General features: G+C 40.1%; 3 protein-coding genes across 4 annotated transcripts; 1 reads left to right on the forward strand and 2 right to left on the reverse strand.

Annotated features, from left to right (window-relative positions):
* Window positions 1-443: 443 nt before the first annotated feature.
* zbtb40 (zinc finger and BTB domain containing 40) lies at window positions 444-12,661 on the forward strand. The gene is made up of 12 exons (XM_055160449.1): window positions 444-528; window positions 844-996; window positions 1,071-1,462; window positions 1,697-1,881; window positions 2,612-2,794; window positions 3,496-3,919; window positions 4,666-4,872; window positions 7,587-7,751; window positions 8,670-8,884; window positions 9,813-9,969; window positions 10,225-10,442; window positions 12,069-12,661. The coding sequence occupies exons 2-12, from the start codon at window positions 845-847 to the stop codon at window positions 12,339-12,341; spliced, it is 2,571 nt and encodes an 856-aa protein (XP_055016424.1). The 5' UTR covers window positions 444-528; window position 844; the 3' UTR covers window positions 12,342-12,661.
* On the reverse strand, window positions 11,531-14,785 carry LOC110165769 (probable transmembrane reductase CYB561D1). Its single transcript, XM_020930958.2, has 3 exons — window positions 14,341-14,785; window positions 14,229-14,266; window positions 11,531-13,427 (listed from the first exon to the last, which is right to left on the reverse strand). The coding sequence occupies exons 1-3, from the start codon at window positions 14,495-14,497 to the stop codon at window positions 12,924-12,926; spliced, it is 699 nt and encodes a 232-aa protein (XP_020786617.1). The 5' UTR covers window positions 14,498-14,785; the 3' UTR covers window positions 11,531-12,923.
* Window positions 14,786-14,948: 163 nt separating this feature from the next.
* Window positions 14,949-21,253, reverse strand: atxn7l2a (ataxin 7-like 2a). 2 transcript variants are annotated; one of them, XM_020930992.2, is made up of 10 exons: window positions 21,102-21,253; window positions 20,179-20,247; window positions 19,455-19,806; window positions 18,920-19,170; window positions 18,672-18,754; window positions 17,995-18,206; window positions 17,644-17,821; window positions 16,939-17,060; window positions 15,555-16,401; window positions 14,949-15,205 (listed from the first exon to the last, which is right to left on the reverse strand). In XM_020930992.2, the coding sequence occupies exons 1-10, from the start codon at window positions 21,229-21,231 to the stop codon at window positions 15,188-15,190; spliced, it is 2,262 nt and encodes a 753-aa protein (XP_020786651.1). In that variant the 5' UTR covers window positions 21,232-21,253; the 3' UTR covers window positions 14,949-15,187. The 2 variants fall into 2 exon arrangements, with proteins under 2 accessions (XP_020786651.1, XP_055016423.1); XM_055160448.1 differs by lacking the exon at window positions 21,102-21,253 and adding an exon at window positions 20,630-21,074.
* Window positions 21,254-21,427: the final 174 nt, after the last annotated feature.

The raw sequence follows: 21,427 nt of genomic DNA on the forward strand, positions 1-21,427 counted from the left end.
ACTTACCATTTATTTTTTGGGACTGGGACTGGGTAAGAAATTATTACAAACTGACTGCAGGATTGAATTTGAGAACCTGAGGGGCACAATGCATTCATTAGAAAAAACAAAAACAACCAAACAAAAAAAACATGGGTCTAAAATAACAATTTATTCATTCAGACCTGAGCTAAGAGGATTTTTTTTTTTCCCAACAGAAATTCTATCAGAGGGAGAGATGCGAAACGATCACTTAACGTTTGATCAATCCTTATTTCTGATTTATGTTTTTTGACTCGTGTGCTCATCTAGAAGAAGTTTATAACAGAAAGCTTAAAACACGTCTGTTGCTGATTTCCTGATCCAGAGAAAAAAAGACCTGCCCCACGGAGCTGCCCCCATGGAGTTGCCGTGCGAATGGTTTGAAATCTCCTCCGCGATAGAATCTCTTCCGCTGACGCCATTTTCAAAACAGCCCAAGCTTTATTGCGCGCATCAAAATTGTCTCCGAAGTTTAAATAAAGAGGCGATTCTTTTGAATCATTCAAGGTAATGCATCAGAGTTTGAAATAGAACCATGTACATCATTAAATAGATTTGTATAAACTAATTTGACAAGTCCCGATTGTAAGGAGAACATTAACGACTTTATAGGCTAGCTAGCTTAAACGTTGTAGCATCTTCATGACCCAATAAGACATTTCTTATTCAGACAGCAGGTGTTAGAGTTGGAGCTTATTTATCAGGGTCAGTTGTACTGCACAAAATATCCAGTACATGTTGACAACCACAGTATTAATCATATTTACTAAAGCACTCATTTATCATTAGTTTTAACTTATTTATTTTACTGTGTGGTTGTAGGATGCTGGAGTTGCCCAACTACAGCAGTCAGCTGATGCAGCAGCTATGGGCCCTGAGGAATGGAGAGCATTTCTGTGACTGCACTGTGCTTGTTGGGGACAATTCACATCGTGCCCACAAGCTGGTACTGGCTGCTTCCAGCATGCTTTTCAGGTAGGCTTCTACAACACTTCTCATCACAAACAAAAATAACTATGACAAACTTATTGTCTACCGACCATTGACAGGTCTCTACTGGTCAGCTCGGACACCATCTCTATTGACACTGCTGTTGTCTCCTCTCAGGAGTTCAGCTGTCTGCTGGACATGGTCTACACAGGCAAGCTGCCCCTGGGCAAACACAATGTAAGCCGCATTATTGCAGCTGCAGACAACCTACAGATGTTTGATGTGGCTATTGGCTTTAAAAAAATATTGAGTACCATTGTGAACCCACAACCCTCAGTCTCAGAAGATACTGATCAAAGTTCATCACAAGAGATGATGAAAATGGACAGTATTGATAGTTCTACTGCACCAAAAAATGTTCCATCCCAAAATAATAAGTTGCCCAATGAGAAGTTGTCACCCATAGAAAAGAATGAAGACCAAAAGGACTTGGGCCAGAGTGTGGTCTCAGGTCAGTTTTTTATTACTATTGAAGTTTGTTTATGTAAGTGTGGCGTGAATGTTTGCTCCCACCAAACTTTATAAATGAAATGCTTGTGTCGGCAATGGTCAGACCTCATTTACCTACTGTTCCCTGCTATTATGTTGAATATTTTTTTATGTGTATAAAAAACATATTATTTAATTAAAAATGTATGAATTCATAAATGTTACTATTTGTCTTTGATAATGAATATTATTTTAGGAGCAGGACTTGGAGAAACATTGAAAAAAGACACAGAGGATGAGGCAGCATCAGAACAACATCATGATGCAGTCCTCAAAGTTCTGGAGCACTTTCCTGTAATCAGCAAACTACTAAACGAGCTGCCCAGCCTCCGAGAGCTGCTCAGTCAGGCAGCAGAGAGCCTGGACAAACAGAACAAACAGGTAAAGCCATGTTAGACTTTAGAGCAGGAAGATATATTGAATCAAAATGGTAATTTGAATGTTCGCAATTACACTTTGAATTTTATTACTGTCACAAATGTTAGTGAAATTGATTTGCAGTGGCAAGAGACTTACAGTACAAATACAATTCAATACAATACAGACAATATGCTCATCATTATTTGGCTTGAGCCGTATCCACAATAGAAACTGCACATATCTCATGTTCAAAGCTGTGACTTTATGGAACCAACTACCTCTAACTCTTAAGCTTCTACAACAGCTAATTTTAAACTAATGGAGGGTTTATTGGAGACAAAAAAAATTTTGTTCATGTATGTGAGATGACATTTCAAATGTATAATGGAAATTGCCTTCCAAACAAACAAAACAATTAAAATGCACATCTAAAAAAAAAAAAGAAAAATCAAGTTGATGATATTTTTATTTGTTCATTCTTTTTTCATTCTTGTTCTTTTTGCTATTTGATTTTTCAACATATTGGGCATCAGTTACGTTATAAATAAATGACAACAGTGGACAACAGTGGATTTTAAACCTAAACTATCACCCACTAACTATCACTCACCCACTGTGTACCCTCCCAAAACGATCTGCACAGATGTCACCTCTACCCTATTTAACTTGCACACTGGATCTAAAGATATTCAGTTCATTTATTCTTGTTGTTCTTGACCCAGTGACTCTGTATTCTGATATTCCCTGTTAGGTTGTGATTACGTGCTGTGAAAAGGCAGATCCTGACAAAGTTGTGGAGGTGCTGTTGTCACATGTGGAGAAAGGTGTACTGAGTGAGGCATCATTCATGAGTCTGCTCAAGGCTGTCAATCAAAACATGTCCTCACCATCCTCTCAACTGCAGAGGCTCCTCGAGGAACTGGAGAAGGACACCGTTTCACCAAATCAGCTCAAAGGCAAGAAAATGCGAATGTGATTTTTCTATTTTTCTATTCTTCTGTCTTTCGTATACAAAATGTTTTATTGCAATGATGTGGCTGATAATATCCATGTGACAATAAGGTCATGTGATTCACTATTTCTCTGTTTAATACAGCACACAGATTTTTCCCACCCACTTTTCCTATTGGTTATGGTTATTGGTATGGCTCTAAGTGAGTGATGGCTAAATTTAACCAATCACACTGAAATGAAAACTTTAAGAAAACGATGAATTCACTTACATCTTAAAGAAAATCGGAAAAAATGTGCATATGAATCGAGTTAGATCTTGTAATTTAAAAATCATAATTATCTGTTGCCATATCAACCATCGATTATGGCAATTGTCAGTGTAGTAGAGAACTGGATCAAAATATTGAAGTGGGATAGAGATCCAGCTGACCTGAATATCCAGCTGTTCTGAAAGCTGAAAGAGAAAAAAAGAGAGATTTTAGTTTTAGTTTTTAGTATTTCTTGTCTTAATCATATGTTTGTAATCTACAGTGAGACTCTTAACCTTAAATAGGTCGAATTCACACCATGACTTGAAACTATTGATATTTCTCATTTGTTTTAATTTTTTCCAAAGAGCAGATTCCACCCAAAGCAGGAGTGACGCTGAAGACACAAAAGAGGAGGACACAAAAGGAGGAGGACACAAAGGAGGAGGACACAAAGGAGGAGGACACAAAGGAGGAGGACACAAAGGAGGAGGACACAAAGGAGGAGGACACAAAGGAGGAGGACACAAAGGAGGAGGACACAAAGGAGGAGGACAGCATCACCGAAGACAGTGATGACTATGAAACAAAAGAGGAACCTTCACCCACCTCCTCCCCAAACTCCAAAAAATTCACCTGCCGCACTTGTAAAAAAACGTTTGACTATAAGTGCAGGCTGAAGGCTCACATGAAGCGCTGTTCCAAGGCCAAAGGACCCCAACACCAGTGCCCACAGTGCCCCGAGAAGCTGCCCACCAACCATGCTCTGATGTGCCACCAGATTCGAGTCCATAAGTTCCCCATGAAAAAGAAAGTGGAATGTGAGCTTTGCGGGCGCAAGTTTGCCCATCCCTCAGGTACTTCTTAACAAACAGTAAACCATAACACCACGTCAAAAGTACCTCTGCTGTACTTCAAAACACATATCAGTTTGGCAACTAGCTGCCAATCCGTAAATTAAATACATTAAAGAGGGGGTATTACACTTCTATGGGGTAACATAACATTTAGATCACCATGTTACCGCTGACACCCTGAGCCCCCACTCCCCACATTGCATCAGGTTTGTGATGTTATAGTATATTGTTTTGTATCCTGCTCTTGTATATTTATGAAAAATTACTGTAGGTGCATAGGATATGAAGGCTTATGGGCTACAAGGGTTTTGAGCTGGATCATACAGCTCACCATTAGGAGGGTTCAAATACTGCCTGTGAGAGTTTGCAAGACCATTCAAAACTGCATGGATGACATTTAAAACATCCTCATTCCTGTTTTTAATGAGGGAATGTGGGAAATTGTTAGAAAGCTCCAAAAACCCCCTCTTTACACATGTCTGGATATTGATGTGATATTGATAGTGTTATTATTTGATAGTGTTTTTTATTAAAAACCATACAGGACACAAAATATCACTACTATATTTTTTCCAGTAATATTTGTTTAACATATTAGAGACATTAATAGCAAAGTTGACTGTATATTTAGTCTTGATTGTTGTTGGTCGCTCTTTTGTCCTCTCACTATCTCAAGTTAAAGTACAGACAATAGAAAGAAACATTGCTAATTACAAGTTAAAGTTTGTATTCTGATTTTATCGCAGGAATGATATACCACATGCGGAGTGAGCATTTTGAAGAGAAGCCATTTTCCTGTAAAGAATGTGGTACAAAGTTTGCTGCCAAGTCATCCTTGAAGAACCACATGCGTCTGCACACTGGAGAAAAGCCCTACAGCTGTAAAGAGTGTGACATAAGCTTTGCTGTAGCAGCGGGCCTGGCCTACCACATCAAGAAGAAACACGCACAGGGTAAACAGTAACACACACTTATCATATAAAGGGGGACTAAAGGGAGTGTGACATCACCCATAGCTTTGAGAGGGGTCTGGCTGCAGATGTACGGGGCGAGTGGAGCTCCACTCTAGAATGGAAAAATGTGACCTCCACCTTTTATAAATGAGGAAGTACATATGTCTTGAACGGATACACCTCACCTCCACCATAGACGTATATAGATGTCTATGACCTCCATGCCAAGACTGATCGAGTGGGAATCAAAGAGAAGAAAAAATTGGTTGAACTGAGGTAAAACAGTTGGTTTGTTTCTTATTGTTATCGGGTAGAATAGAATACTTTTTAGACTGTGCAAAATACCATATCAGGTGATTTCATTGCAAATTACCGTTGCCTTCAAATCAAGCAGCAATTAGCTGTGTGTATGGCAAGGACACCTTCACGCTCAGTGATGTTCACTTACTATAGCCACATGAAATAATCTAATGAATTCTGTGTAATGAAATAATTTGTAGATCCATTAAATGTTAACAGTTTGACAAGTAATATTTGGTCATCCCGATTACTTATCAAGAGTAGTCAAACGGCACTGAGCTTCAACTTGTCAGGACTTGAAATGCAAGGTGCTGAGAACTTATAAACAGGTTATGTACTATTGGTTGTGTTAACCAATGTAAGAATGATCGTCGATATTTTATAAATGTCACCTCCACTTTTAAAAATAAGGAAGTAAATATAATAGATCTCGTTAAGGAGACACGTGTTGAGGCTATATCTACATATTTACATTGGATAAACCCTGACCTTGGACTGAGCATGCTATTAACGTTTCACATTACACCTCCCATGTGTGCTTTGGGCTTGTATTTGGTTTAAGACCAAAAGCCAGATTTTTCTTTTGCTTTGATTCCTAACATCTTTAGGTAAACTTTCGAATGTTTTCATTCTCAGCGCAGTACTGCAACATGGAGGATGTTTCACGTCTCAGCACAAACCTTCGGAGATGCAGAATGTCATGTCGGCTCTCTGGGCATTATCACTGTCCATACTGTTCACGAACAGTTATTCGTAAAGTAGACATGGATAGACATTTGTTCTTATGTCGCCTTCAATCAACAGCTCATGGCCTTAAACCACCACCACCAATACCACCAGCTGCTGACTGCCCACCACCACCTCTGACAACAGCTACTTGTGTCCTCACACCATCACCAGCTGCTGACTGCCCACCACCACCTCTGACAACAGCTTCGCATGGCATCACACCACTAGCATCGGCTGCTAACTTCAACGCCTCGTCACAGGACCATAGTTACGCACTGTGCAGCTGGCTGCCGTGGCAATGGCCAACATGTAGTGCTGTGGGGATTTTACTCCTGCCATGATTACCCTGCAGCTTTAACTGTTTTTTTTTTTTTTTTTTTTTTGGAGGAGTAAGGGTTGATTTGTTTCATAATTGTTAATTGGTTAATTGTCAAGTAGTTAATTTGTTAATTGTTAAGATGATCGGTTCATCAGTTGTTAATTAGTTTATAAGGCATTAATGAGTAAATTTTTCATAGTGTAAATAAGAGTAATAAGTGATAAGAGTAAGAGTAAATAAATAAGAGTACATAACTGATATCAGTTTGTGTTCTATTCATCCCACTTGTAAAAGGGGTATTTATTAATCTGAGTGGGACTATTCATGTGTATAGTGACCCTCTTCTTTGAGGGTTATTGGAACTTGTAAATTCTGGGAAAGATAAACTTCTAATTGTTTCCAGTTGGTGGAGCTAACTGGGCATGAGTGATGTTTTCGGGGTGTGCCAGACAGAAGTTGCAATTTGGGTCAATTTGTGGAAATCTAGTTAAAAATGTGTTCATAGGGTAAAATGTATGTAGGATCTTAAAGGGAAGTTCTCTTATTTTTATTGATGATTGGGTATTGGAATGAGATTGTCCAAGTTTTATGCCACCGAATGTCATGAAATTCTGTTTTCCAGTAAAATTTTCCTCTGGGTAGAATTTAATTTATGCCAAGTAGACCAATCTGAATGTGCTTGTTAGTGCATTTTTTGTTAAGAAATCTAATTCCATTTACAGATACATTTTGGTGGTAACCCTTCATCAACTGCAACACACCGTTTGGAACACATTGAATGACTGATTTATAATCTCTGAAAGGAATTGAAATTGATTGTACTTCCTTATTTAGAAAAGTGGAGGTCACGTGTTTCCGTTCTAGAGTGGAGCTCCACTTGCTCGTATCTCTGCAGCATGGATCTATAACGGTCTCAGCCAGACCCTCTTGATAGAGTTCGGCTCCTGTCAAGTGAAGCTCACAAGGCTAACAGTTATAGGAGTGAATTTGGAGTCGAGTTCCATATAGGAATTTATTTTACGAACAAAATAGCAAAATAATAACCCTAGGATCATGTAGACTGGGTTAATACAAACCTTTTAAGACCAAAATGACAAGGCTCACTGCAGTAGTTAAAGAGAGAGGGGCAACAGCTTCTAAGTGCAAAGTCAATTCAAAGACTCAATGGAGCCGGAAGCGTGCCAGACTGGGGACTGAAGGAAGATTTTTTTTTTTTTTTTTTTTAAGTTACACCCCTAAAGTACCCATATATAGTCTATGAAACTCATAGAATCTTATTTGAGCTCAGACCTGTAATTACAAGAAAATATAAGCAGTAAGAGTCTCCTTTAAAAGAGCTGACATGTTATTTTCTGTATTATTTTAGGGAAGATGTATGCTTGCCAGTACTGCAAAGCTGCGTTTGCCCAGTCCATCGAGCTAACACGGCATGTGCGGACTCACACAGGAGACCGGCCTTATGTGTGTCGAGAGTGTGGGAAGGGCTACTGCCAGGCCAAGGGACTCACAGACCACCTGCAGTCTGCACACAGTAAGATCCTAGCACCATTAACTAGAGCAGTGGGCAGAAATATTGAAAAATCAGTATATCATGATACTATATTTGATGATATTGTATCGTCCTTGTGGGCTGCTGTATCAATATATCATCAAGAGTATTTTTTGGTATCTCTTTGCTTGTTTATACATTATACACTTGACATATTCTCTATTTTGATTATTAAAATAGATGTATTACATATTTACTTTTCACATATAATGGTTTATCAAAAAAATCTTGTTTTCAAAATGTGTTTGGTTCTTAAAAAAACACAATATATCACACAGTATCATGTGCAGTATATTGATTATTGCATGTATTGCCATTGTGATAATATTGTATAGTGAGCCATGTATCGTGTATCGTTTTGAATCTTGAGGGATCATGTGATTCCCAGCCCTAATCAACTCACAATTATGGACTCAGTCTAAAATGGTTTCCTGACCAGCTTCTACATTCAGATTGAATCCGGAAGTTACTAGAACTGGACAAATAATGAAAAATGAAAAATCTGTCCAAACTTGAGACGATCCAACCATAGCCACTAATTTATATCATGTCTCTCAAATGTGGAAGACAACTCCTCTCCAAAATTCTCATGTCATTTAGAATATGAAAAAATATAACTTCTTTTATCTGAGATAGTAATAATTTGGTGCTCTGATTGTTGATTCTGTTTCTCAATCCTTTGTATTGTTTTTACCCCTTTTTTTCATGTATAAACCTCCATGTTTGTTTTGGACACGGCCGGACCATGCATCTCTCTCTAATTTGTTAACCCGCCTGTTAATCATACCCTCTGAAATCGGGGACACAGGATATGGCTCCAGATCCACTCATCTTTGTAAAATTTTGCCAAAGTGTGTGGTTCTGGACAGTCAGGTGACTAAAATGGTCATGTTGTTTCAGATTCAGGGATACAACATGACTGTCAGAAGTGCTGCCTGAGCTTTAGGTCTCTGACTGAGCGTCAACAGCACATCCAAGAAGTCCACCCCAGCGATTTCCACCAGTGTCCTGAATGTGAGAAGGTCTTTCCCACCGTATCTCAACTGAACAAGCACAAAAATACCCATGCTGGGAGTAAACTTTTCAGCTGTGATCTGTGCAACAAGTCTTACCAGGTACTAGCTATTTCATCTAGATAGATAGATAAACTTTATTGATCCCCCGAAGGGGAAACTCAGGTATCGCAGCCTATCTCAGGTGCACCTTTAAGAAAAACAATGCAGCATAACATGAGCAGAGGAGGAGAAAAAAAAACAAACCCCAGACCATGCCCCTGTGGGGAACATAATGTGGGACCAGGACAAAAAAACAAACAAACAAACAAACACCTTCACGACATAAGCACATGATCAAACAATATGATCAAACGCAATACAACAGTGAGGAGAGGGAGATAGATCTCCTTTTTTTTTTACTTTGACTGTTGAAAAGACAGATGATTTTGTTTTGATTTGTGCCTTGCTATGACAGTGGTGCTAAATTATCATCACTTTGAAACACATGGAGAAGTTGGGTTCATGCTCATGTGTAATACTAGAATTGTTTATGAAATTGACTTGTAAGGGAGGACTCCAATGGTAGAATTGAACCTGGTTTATGAATATAATTTGAAGGAAAAATATTTGTAATCTCTATATCTTAAAAATGTGGTGATATTATAAATCACACATGCACTATTGTTATCAGTTTAATAGACTTTTAGACACAAATTTAATATGGCAGGTTTGTTACAGAAGATCATAATAAGGTTTAACATTTGTGGATTTTCAGTTTGAATTTTTATATGTATATTTTGAAATCAGGTTTCTCCCTATTTACGTTATTTATTCTGATTTCCAGGTGCATCTTAATTATAACTCTTTGAAGTTGTTTTTGATCTGTCAGTTTAGACAGTCCCTTTGTTTACTTATCAAAATTATGGCAGTGACATGCCCAAATAGGAACTTAAAGCGTGGTAGACAAGCTTACAGTTATTTATTTGTAAATAAAATTTTGAGAACTGTTTGCCAGATTCAGTAAATATTGCATCTGTGTCCATGCCAGCAACTGTCAGGTCTTTGGTACCACAACCGCACTATTCACCCGGAGGTGTTCAGCAACCACACCCGACAGCTCAAAGCCCTGGTGCAGTGTAACATCTGCTTCAAGTTCTTTCCTAACAACGAAAGTCTGGCCCAACACCAAGCCATCGAGCATGACGGTACGAAATCTGTTCAGGGTGTATGAAATGTGGTGAAAAATATATATAAACCAGCAGAATTCAGTGGCAGTAAGTTTTTCATGTTGTATCGAAGGTCCCATATTATGCAAAATTGACTCGAGTGAGCTTTCAGCCATGTGGTTTCAGCCGAAGTTGTGTTCTGTTTCATTATAACATAGAAAACAGAAAATAACATATTATGGGCCCTTTAAAGGAGAAAAGTTTGTAACCCTCCATTGTTATGCGCTGTTGCAGGCTCTTTGGGCTCTGCCCTTAGGTGTCCTTTCTGCCCGGCGGTGTTTGCGGGTCAGGACTGGATGCAGGACCACATCAAGACTCACCACGCCGAGCAGAGCAGGTCCATGTGCCTGCCATGTTTGGAGCTGTACGCCACTGTACAGGAGCTGGAGGAACACATGTTCACAGTGCACCGCGAGGATCAGCAGGAGCAAGAGGAGGAGACGTCTACAATGGTACAGTCACACAAAGAACGAAAAATAATAGAAGGGGTGGGACAAAAATGAATATCTTGATATTTTCTTGCATCATCTTGATAATGATATTGAAATAATATTTTGAAGGTGCACTGTGTAACTTGTCTGTTTGAGGGTCCATCACTTGCTTGTCTCCATGGAGATTGTGCCTAGAATGTTCCGCAGTGTAGCCATAAATGTATAAATCTCCATGGAGACTTTCAAGCCAAATAACAAATTAGATTTGTGGAGAGGCGAATCCCAATCACAGTAAAAATGTATACTTTTTAATTTATTTTTGAGAACTAAATAACACCTGTAGTTGAATAAATGCAAGTCAGACTAGTTTAATACTACAGTATATCGTGGACAATTTAAACCTAAGGATTAACATCTCCACGGACCCCATCCAGAAAAGTTACACAGTACACCTTTAACAATGGAATGGTCTTTATAAGGGTCAAGTCTAGCACAAAGCCCGAATGGACCATACAATTAACCACAAAAGGGCACAAATATCACATTATATCCTTACTCCAATGAGGTTCTTTTGGTCTTTCGTTAATTTATTTTATTACATTATTTTTTCAGACCAAGAGTTTTTGTTTTTTTTTCATACCTGACACTTTGATCTGCTCACTAGCGTTCGTCACTTCTAGCCTTGGTTGGATTTCACTAGACCTTTCTGTTTTTCTGTTTCTTTTCAATTTATTTGTAGTTTTAATTATTAAAGACTGTACTTTATATTCTAATTTCAGTAATTACACTACTATAACTTTTTTGATATATCTCCCACATCTAAATGTCATGAAGCCTATTTTTACTGATTTGTCCAGCAAGAAAGTCTCATGAATCTACAGATCTTCGATATAGGAAGTATGAGAACTCAACTGTACATTTTTCTTCATTACTGCAATTTTTAATCTTTTCCAGCAATCTTTTAATTACAAAATACTGTATGAATAATTATGTAATTATTAGGTAACACTATAATAACTAAACCATCACAGCCTTAATAAAACATGAAAACTTGAGCTACAATAAAAAAAATAAAAATAAATGGCAGAATCAAACACTTTAGTACATAGTTTGCATTTTTAATGAGTCATGGAAGTTATTTATTCAACCATCTACAGCTTAAATCATATAATATAGCCAAAAAATAACCAAAAATGTCCCAGCAGTGCAAATAGAATGTACATTCAATAAATATTGACCTATTTTTTTTTTCCTTCTTTCGTATATTGAACAATAAGTCGATACATAGACTGTATAAAAAGTGGACTAAAATAGTGTGACATCACCCATAGCGTTTGGCTCCAGTCAAATGAAGCTCATGAGGTTAGCAGTTATAGGAGCGAATTTGTAGCCAGGTCCATATTAGGAATAGGAATTTATTTACATACACAAGAGCAAAATAAAAATGCCATGATCATGTAGAGCGGGTTAATAGAAACATAACGAGGCTCACTGCAGCAGGATGGAAACATCCGGAAGTGCCCCCATGCTCATTCCCTATTTAGAACATGGGGGACAGCGGGTTAACTATGTCCATTTATATATACAGTCTATGAGTCGATATAGTAATTATAGTAACAGGCCTATTCACTATGTGTGTTTATACAGGAGGTCACTGCTGAAGCCACAGCAGTGCCTGGGGAAGAAGCCGAGCAATTGAAGGCAGCAAAGAGTCTCCTGGAGGCTGAGGGGAGCACTGCAGCAGACCTGGTGCTTAGTCAAGGTGAGACCCACGTAGAGAGCACCCAGCAGGTATTTGTGGCTCTGGCAGAAGGACAAGAGGGTTCTCCGGTGGTGGAGGTGAGTATGTTTGACCTGCTCAACAACTCTGTCACCTTCATCTGTGAAGAGGGCGGAGCAGCCAGCGGCACCCAAACCTGATCGGATTCTAACCATCACGTCACCATCAACCACTCTTTTGTCTCGAGCTGGAATAATAACTTGCTAATGGCAATATTTTGAAAAGTTATTGCTGTTGAAAGTATAACTGAACTGAATTCTGCTTTGAGATACCTTGCCCTGATAGGATTTGGACTCTAATTGTGTTGGAGTCCGGAGTTGTCATTATTGTTATAATGCATAGTATCAATCAGATAGAATAAATAATGTAATATATTTGGCCAAAGATATGATTTTTGATTAGTGTTTTAAATGTTTCACAATGTTTATTTAAGCATAATAAATATATTTTTTTAAATAAAGTACAAGTTGCTAATGCAGGCATCTTATTTTGAACAAAAATGTAACAGCCCTCCAAACACCCACAAATCTACAGTTCGCACACTAACATTTTTAAAATACCAAACAAGACTGGGTTTGCTTCACTTTTGATTAAAAATATTGCTCCAATCACAGATAAATATATCTCTAGACAAAAGTTTGCTGAAATAATTAAATCTGAATGTACCATGAACCAAAACTAAACCAGGACAATTATTTTCCATACGTGAGTATTGCAGAATCTCAGGTGGTTATCTTCTTGTGGGGCAAATGTGAATTAATAATTTGATTCATGACAACCAAAGCAGGAAGCAGGGTCACCAGAAGCAAAATCCACCAGGCCGCTCCTCTCATTGTGGCCTGAAACCAGTCGGAGAACAGGGCTGATACAATAGTCACTGTGGCAAGAAAGTAGACCACGAGTCCAAAAGTGGTGTGGTACAGTTTGAGTTTAGCAGAATATAATGAAACCTGCTGGATCTGAGGGAACAGCATACACAACCCACAAGCAGCCTGAAGAGCAGTGACCACCAGCGTGCACACTCCTAACACACTGTGCCAGGAGACCAGATGAGGCAGTTGGGAGCGGTTTTTACTGGCCACCATGAAGCCCAGGCCAGTGACTGCAGAGACCAGCCCCACCGCCTGAAAACACCAGTGCAAACCAACTTTACGTTTACGAGATCTACAGCAGCAAAGGGATCCTTCCGCAAAGAGGAGCAGGCCTTCTGTCATACACAGCCAGTACTGCAAATACAACATACAAGTCTTACTTTTAATAGTGTTGTGCAACAAAATCAACTGTTTGCTTAGGGCCAAACTGAGAATCAACTTGCACAGTTTGGCTCTCCATCCTAATCTCAGGCAGATCATCTTTGACAAACCTCCTTTTAATAAACTTTTAAACTGTCACACTTATTTTCTTTTTTATTAATTGTTTGTTTTTATGTATTTTTAATTTTAACACCACTAAGGGTGTTAAAATTAAAAATACATATGTTAAATAACATATATGTTAAAGGTGCACTGTGTAACTTTTCTGGTGGAGGGTCTGCCACCCGCTTGTGTCCATGGAGATATTATTGTTTTGCCTTGAGTATGGAAATAAACTTGGTAATCACAATAGGGACAGGTTAATGGTCAGATCTATGGAGAAGCACACCTGCATGTGGTAAAAGTTAATGTTTTTTAAAAACATATTTGACCTATAAAGCACATGTAATTGAACAAATGCAAGGGAGATACATTCAATGCCCTACAGTGGACCATTCTAGGCAAAGAAATACCATCTTGATATATACAAGCAAGTAGCGGACCCACCACCTTAAAAGTTACATAGTGCACCATTAATGTTAAGCACAAATGTTCAAAAAAGTCCTTTGATTATTCTAAGACTGTTCCTCCTTTCTGGACAAGTGAAGATCTTTCATTTAAACTTCTGAGTGAACATTACACCAAACCTATATCAATTATTCACAGTGGAAACCAAATAATGTGAGCATACTAGATGAGCATCCTCCACCTACAAACTTCAACAAAAATACTTACAGCCACTGACATGCAGACTGGATGCCATGAAAACAAGCCTTAAACAAAGAGAGAAGCCCATTACATTATTTTTATACTGTTATCACTGAGCATCGAGCTGTAATAAACGTACTTGTTCCGGGTCTGGAGAGCACGGAGATGGTTACGGTCAAACCCAGTCCGGTGACATGTGCCGCGATCACTGCCGCTTTACGCATCGTTACGTACAGCCGTGACTCCTGCATCCCAAGCCCCTCTCCCACCGGGCTGTACTCCACGTCCGCCGACATCCTGCTCGCCCTGGCTAATTCACAAGACTAACATAGTCGCTGCGACGCGCCTCCATGTTCATGAACAAACCAGTGAGTCCGTCTTTGACAGCTCCCGACAGAACTCCAGACAACTACGACGAGACGCAGCGCTTCTTGGTTGTATCGTAATTAAGGCACTTAGTGCTTACCCATTTAAAACATGTGTTCCCGAAGAGAACACAGTATATGGTTTATGTAGTGTGCTTGAAATTGGATTTGCATTTATTTTCTCATTTATCAACATTGTTGGTTCGTTTCATTTCCTGTTTGGACACGTGACAGAACAACCATGCGCAATGTAAAACTAGCAGGTATATCTGTGTACGCTGTGTACTGTATATGGTTATAGTACTAGCATTTGTGTATGTTCTAAATAATTGTGCAATACAAAAAAATATTTCAACATTTTATGAAAAAAGGGAATAAGCAGTTGTTATAAACAATACGTTTATTTTAGCAGCATAAATTATATTGAGGTATTTCTATCTCTCCATACCAGCTTCCAATTCCCCTTTGACAGACACTCACCACAGACATTCACATCAACATACTGCACTAACCCACATTCACTCCGCACTCAAAAGACCCAGCATATTCTTTACAGAAACTGTCCACAGCCCTTGGCAGAGCACTTCAGTCTTCTTGTAGAGGCATGTGTGGCAGGCACAATTAATGGTGCAGTTTTGGCTGTAAGACAAAAAAGACAACAAACGTCACCAAAGCACTCCAGCATGCTATAACATTTGCTAAACAGTAGGTACTTCCTGTATGTTACAAGGTGGCCCTGAAATCCTTACATGCCCTCACATGCTGTGTTTTATAAACAATGGAGTTTCTTTAACTTAAGAAGTCACATATTGCATCCTTTAGTTTAGTGACTAGCACCATCTGCTGGTATGGATTGATATTACTTTTTGCCTCTTGAAATGCTACTTTGACTCAGAGTTTTTGCAAGTGCAGGTTAGTGACACAGAAAACCAGAAGTTACGAGACACAGTGAGAATAGAGCCCTAACATATTTGGGTTGACCCCTCACCTTTTGTGTGGCCAGTTTCTTGTCCATGCCCCTTGACAGTGCTCCAGTCTTTCCATCCTTCATAGTGTAGAAACTGGAGCGAGGAGGAGTGGAGGGGACAGGAGTGGCTGCTGGCAGTCTGTGCTGGGGGACTGGGGACTTGGATGTGGGTAATCGCTCTTCTGTGGAGCCACCTTTGCGTTTTTTGAGCAAGCTGTGGTCCAGGCTCCTGGCAGTGGCCTGACTGTGCGATCCTGAGTCTCCTGTGGCACCACGTCTTTGAGAGTTATTGTTCAGAGTGGAACTTGGGGGGGAGGATATTGGCGAGGGGTGAGTTCGTCTATTGGTCCATTGTGAATCTGTTGGTGGGAGGTGGGGGCGAGGTTTGGAGCTAGGTGACTGTGTGCCGTTAGTCTGTCCATGTGGTAAAGCAGAGGGGAGAGAACTTGGAGAGCAGAAAGGAGCAGTGTGGGTGGAGGGGGGGTATCTGTCCTGTAGAGGGGTGCAGTTCCTGTTAGGGCCAGAGTGCTCTCCGTCCTGACTGGGGGCTTTGCGTTTTCTTAGGGCAGCTGCATTAGCGACCTCTTCTCTAAGCTTCAGCATCTGTTTGTTAGGACGCTTCATTGCGTTCTTGGTCCCAATATGTTTCACTGCAGAGTTCACATCAGCTCCACCACTGTTAAACCCTGAGCTGCTCGAATGGGAGGGGGTCAGTTTGGTCCCATGGCTGGACAAAGGGGTGCAGGATGGGGTCTTTAATGATGAGCCAATGTGACTCCCTGTCCGCACTTTAGAATGCAATGAAGATGATGAGCTAGTCTTGGTGGAGGAAGGTGCAGACTGTAGGTCTGTGACTTGAGGTATTTTTCTATTGAACAAAAATGTTTTTTAAAATCAGTCTACTTAACCATTATATCATGCATTTGTTGGTAGTAGTAAATCATTAAAAGGTCCTATGTTACACAAAATTGACTCGTGAGTTTTAAGTCAGCTTTAAGACAGTGTAACTTTGCCTCCTCAAAAACATACCTAGAGTTGTATTTGATTCATTCACACGTTTAAGTAACCTCTTATTATTAGTCTGTCTTCATCTCCAAAAGCTCAAAATGCTCTGTTCCACCTTGTTTAAAAACACACTGGAGAACTTCCTTCCTCAGAGTGTTTTCAGACTGAGAAGAACTTAGCCGAAATATACAAGATCTGTGTATTGTGTGTCATGTGAGAATGAAAAAAAAAGCAACTCCAGGTATATTTGTGACGAGGACAACATCATTATAAACACAGAAAATAGAGTAATATTGGACCTGTTTTGAAAACCTGAGGAATGTTGATTTGCTTCATAAAAGCAGCTTAAAAATAAAAGCACTGGTCTAAAGCAGGACATGTGGAGCAGTACTGAACTTACTTCCACAGATGAGCGCTGATGTGCTGCTCGATCATGTTGCTGAGAGCCGACCTCAGGTGATGAAGTCTGCGGTCGAATGTGAAGATGCCATGACCAACAGCACGACTCCCAAATGAACACACCTGTAGAGTAGAGGAGTCGCATTTTAATACAATATACTATTATACTATTATATATACACACACTGAACTATTACAAAGGATATTAAATGAGCACTTCCAAGTGAATCTGGCTTTGAAACCCAAATCAATATTATAAATGCAAAACAAAAATCATAATTATTACTTTTTCCAAGAATGTATAGCATGATATTTAATTTGCCTGAATATAGCACCAAGTCAATTCAACTTCTGAATATAAAGATGTTCGTGTCCATAATCAGAACACCTGCATTTTGAAGGCTGGTAACCTCCCATAACCATGTGCACAGACTACAAATCACACACATTTTGTGTTATCTATCCATGTTGTTATCTACCTATCATAATGAATGGGATAGAAGGTTTATATCAGTACCATCCAATGTGTGCCACGATTCTAAACATGTCTACATCTTGACATTTAAGGTGGACTGCACTGGTTTTCAAATCATGTCAAATCTATTTTTTTTAGTACTGCTTGGTAATAGCTTCAATATATTCAATCCAATATAGACCAACTGATCCTGCCTTTAGTATGAAGTATGTTGCTTTTTGTAATCCTCACCGCTAGTGGTCTGGGATGTGCAGCTGAAAAGTGGTACTCTGCTGGCTCCTCTGGTGACTCTCCTTCACTGTCATCACTAGAGACTCCCCCGGTAACCTCAGGTGTGGGGGGTCTGGGGATAGCCTCCTCTTGGGTCTCCTCCACTTCTGTAGGTTTCTCAGAGGAAACAGGTGGATGACTGAGAGATGGGAGGACAGAAGGAGACACAATTAACCTTTGCAAAAGAGCGTCCTGTAGTGTTTTTTTTTTTTTTTATTTTAGCAATAATAACCACGCTGAGAAGTAAAGAAAACAAGACTAAATACTGCAGAGTGATTTACACTGGTTCAAAACCTCCTATAATACACCCACCTGAATGCAGGATGGTTTGTCAGGGGTCTCCTGCAGTGTGGAGAACCAGCTTGGTCTTTAGGAGCCTCTGGACTGGGTGAGCGTTTAACACACAAGCCTCCTTCAACATTTTGGAACCCTTTTTCACGAGCCTTGGTTTTGAGCTCTGCCACCAACTGATCAAAGTTTTTACTGCGGCCAAGCACCTTCCGTCTCTGGTGAATGGAGTGAATCTGCAACAGTATGAACAGTTGATTCTAAAATGTCTTGATTCCATCATAGGTACATTAACCCCAGGCTCAAACTGCATGCGGGGCAGCTCCGGTTCAATGGCTGCAAGTATTCTCTATATTTAAAAGTAGCACACGCTGTGCTGTCCGGTGGTGCTGACATAGCACTCTGGATTAAATCTGTTGGGAGTTTTTTTTTTTTTTTTTTTTTGCCAAAGCCACAAACCTTTTCCTTTAATAAATGAACAGTTATTGCACAAACATGTGGTCTTGTGCAAGCAGCCTCAAAGGAGCACTGCAAAAACACTGAATCTGGCCCGGGTGTGTGGAGTGAGGTGTAAGACTGTATTGATCTTTATCAAAATGATTTAAAAAAATCAACACAATAACAATGATAAACATCTATATGAATGAAGTCAGGTCAGCCTTTGTAAAGAGCATTGGTAAAATACAGTCTATTGAACCTACATTGCATGTAAGAAGGCGAGTGCAAACTTTCTTTCTGTCAGGGTCCAGGACTCCACAATGTTTGTCCAAGTCACACTCTCGCTCTGAGAACAACAACGACATGTTACAAAACAAAATGCAACAAGTTACAATAATGAATAATGTTACCAAAAATGTTATACATGCAAATAATGGGGGGTTTAATATCCCTTCATATTTATCAGAACATGACTGCATTTATTTTAGAATAAATAATCAGATATACTCACTAGAAGCCACTTTATTATAGGCTCTTGGAATGCGGTGGGCTGGTACCGACGAGGACAGCAGAGCGTCCTTCTTAGGAGTGGGGGGCCTGTCACTGGGTGTGGGCCGAATGGGTGGGCCCCCTCCGTGTGGCCAGGGCGGATCTCTGAGCGACGCAGGAGGAGAGCTCATCTGAGGCTCCAGAATGGGAGGAGCCTTGAAAATTTTAGGCTCAGAGTGGCTGTTGTACGAGGACTTCTCCAGAGGTGAATGTCTGCCATGAGGAGAAGATGTGAATGTAAAGAGCAACAAGAGCCCAAGTGGCCCCTTGTCGCCCACGCAAAAAATGGGACATTGAACCAGAAGAAAAAAGAACAAGTAAACATAGGTAAACAAGTAAACATTTGGTACTTCTCGAAAATTGCCAACAAAAATAATATTTTTAATACATTTATTAAATATGTGTTCTTTAACCAGGAAAAGTGGTTTCATCTGTAAGGTAGCAGCAGTAAATATGATGCTTGAATAATAAAAATCTAAAATGATAGGGCATCTTACCGAGTAGCATCCTTGGGGCTCTTGGAGTGTCTGTATTGTGGAGGAGTGGCAGGTGAAGGAGTATTATGTGAAGGTGGAGTATTGCGCGCTGGTCCTGATGTTTGGTTTCTATTTTCCCAGGATGACACAGGGAGGGTGGGGGTGGCGTGAGAGGGGGAGTGGTTGTGTAGAGGTCGCGAAGGCTGAGAAGCAGGGTTGACCGTACGCAGTTTAGCATAGAGCTTAGCCAGAGGTCCGTGTCTCCTCTCACAGTGCTTCTCAAAGGCCTGGGGCTTCACTACTTGTCCACAATGGTTACAGACCACCAAGAAGAAGTCATCATGACCAGGAAACAGACCAAAGATGGACATGTCTGGAAAAAAAAAAGTTAAACTGGGGGTAACAGTCAATTAATTCTTGTAGGCTGTGGATGAAATCTTAGGCAAGCAAACAGTCTTTTGAATAGAATATAATCTGCCAAATCTACTACCATGTCAGGTCAGCTGTGATTGTTTTAATGTGCACAAGAAAATAAGATAATGAATTACACATTACAGATTACTTCAAATATAATATTACACTGCCTCACAAAATAGATTATTATAATTATTTGAATACATTTATATAGGAGACAGGTAGGGGGAGGAAAGTTATGCTCTCTTCACAAGCATTGATGTTCCAAATAACTAAAGTTACATTACAGTAAACAAACACCGTGGACAACTGAGTTCAGTATAAATCTTACCTTCTTTACTTAGAGGCATGGCTTCAGCTGCCTTTTTGTCATTCTTGTTGAAGTCATCTACACCAATCCCTAAAAAACAGCATTGCAACAATGTTTAATTGTGTTCTTAGGCAAGACACAACCCACATAATGTGACAGTGTACATTATAGATTGGCACAATGAATCATGGTCAAACATTACCAGAATCAGCCCCAGGACCAGATGTGGTTAAATTCCTGATTAGTTGTTATTGCTATTTAGGAGAAACAAAGCCTTTTGATTCATGGAGAAGCTCTAAATATGCCCTTCATATTACGATCTCACAGAATGACCTAGTTACATGTTTCTGAATCATAAAACTGACAAGACAACTAGACACTAATCTAGACACTGGTCAGGTACCAAGCTACCCTTTAGAAACCACCATAGCATAGTTGATGTGCTAACATCTAAAGATGCTTCTGCACTTACAGGGAACCACCCGCTTAGATGTCGCCGTTGTACATGCTTGTGTTTTCAGGACCAGACTGTTGTGCCCCTTGGTGCAGGTAAATGAGTCGGTGCTAGATCAGGACAAGCTCGCCCTAGCTAAACACACGACAAGTTCCTGGGCCATCCATTCACACAGGCTCCTTCCGCTTTGATGCCACAGTGTTTTCACCCACAGGAGCAGTGTTGGAGCGTGGCAGTGTCTGCTTTAATCAGGACGGCCTATAATCGACACAAACCAGCCTAACAGTGTCCCGTTCTTTATATCTCTTTGTAAATAGCCAACGTAACAATAAAGGAAAGTGACATGTTACCCATCCAGCGCTAGGACCCGGCAGGGTCTTTGTTTGGGTAACATGGTTAGCCCAGCGCCTCGTTCCTTTGAAAATAACGCCTGTTGTTTTGGCTAAGCCTCCTGAAAGCTCCTCACGTGTGCGCCGCTGTGCTCTCTTACCATCCGCAGCTGTTATACCGGCCCATTCCGCCCAGCTCGACCAGCTTTCACCCACAAAATCATCGAGGCTAGGCACCCTCCGAACCAGAGCAGCCATTACTTTTACTGCGCGTTCACGCACCGCCATCATCACCGCGCGGCAGCGACTGACGTCATTTACCGCGTTCACGAGACCAGGAACTTCCCCTGTTGCGCGTGCTGGGCACATCTCTGCTGCTTATGTTGGCAGTGCCATAGTCTATGGTTGGCACCACCAGACTGGCACTGCACTGACTGACACAATCAATAAAGTATTATTGAAATAAATTTATTATTTTCCTGTTATA

The sequence above is a fragment of the Boleophthalmus pectinirostris genome, unplaced genomic scaffold, assembly GCF_026225935.1.
Source record: "Boleophthalmus pectinirostris isolate CB_2022bp ecotype Guang Dong unplaced genomic scaffold, ASM2622593v1 HiC_scaffold_3, whole genome shotgun sequence".
NCBI lineage: Eukaryota > Metazoa > Chordata > Actinopteri > Gobiiformes > Gobiidae > Boleophthalmus > Boleophthalmus pectinirostris.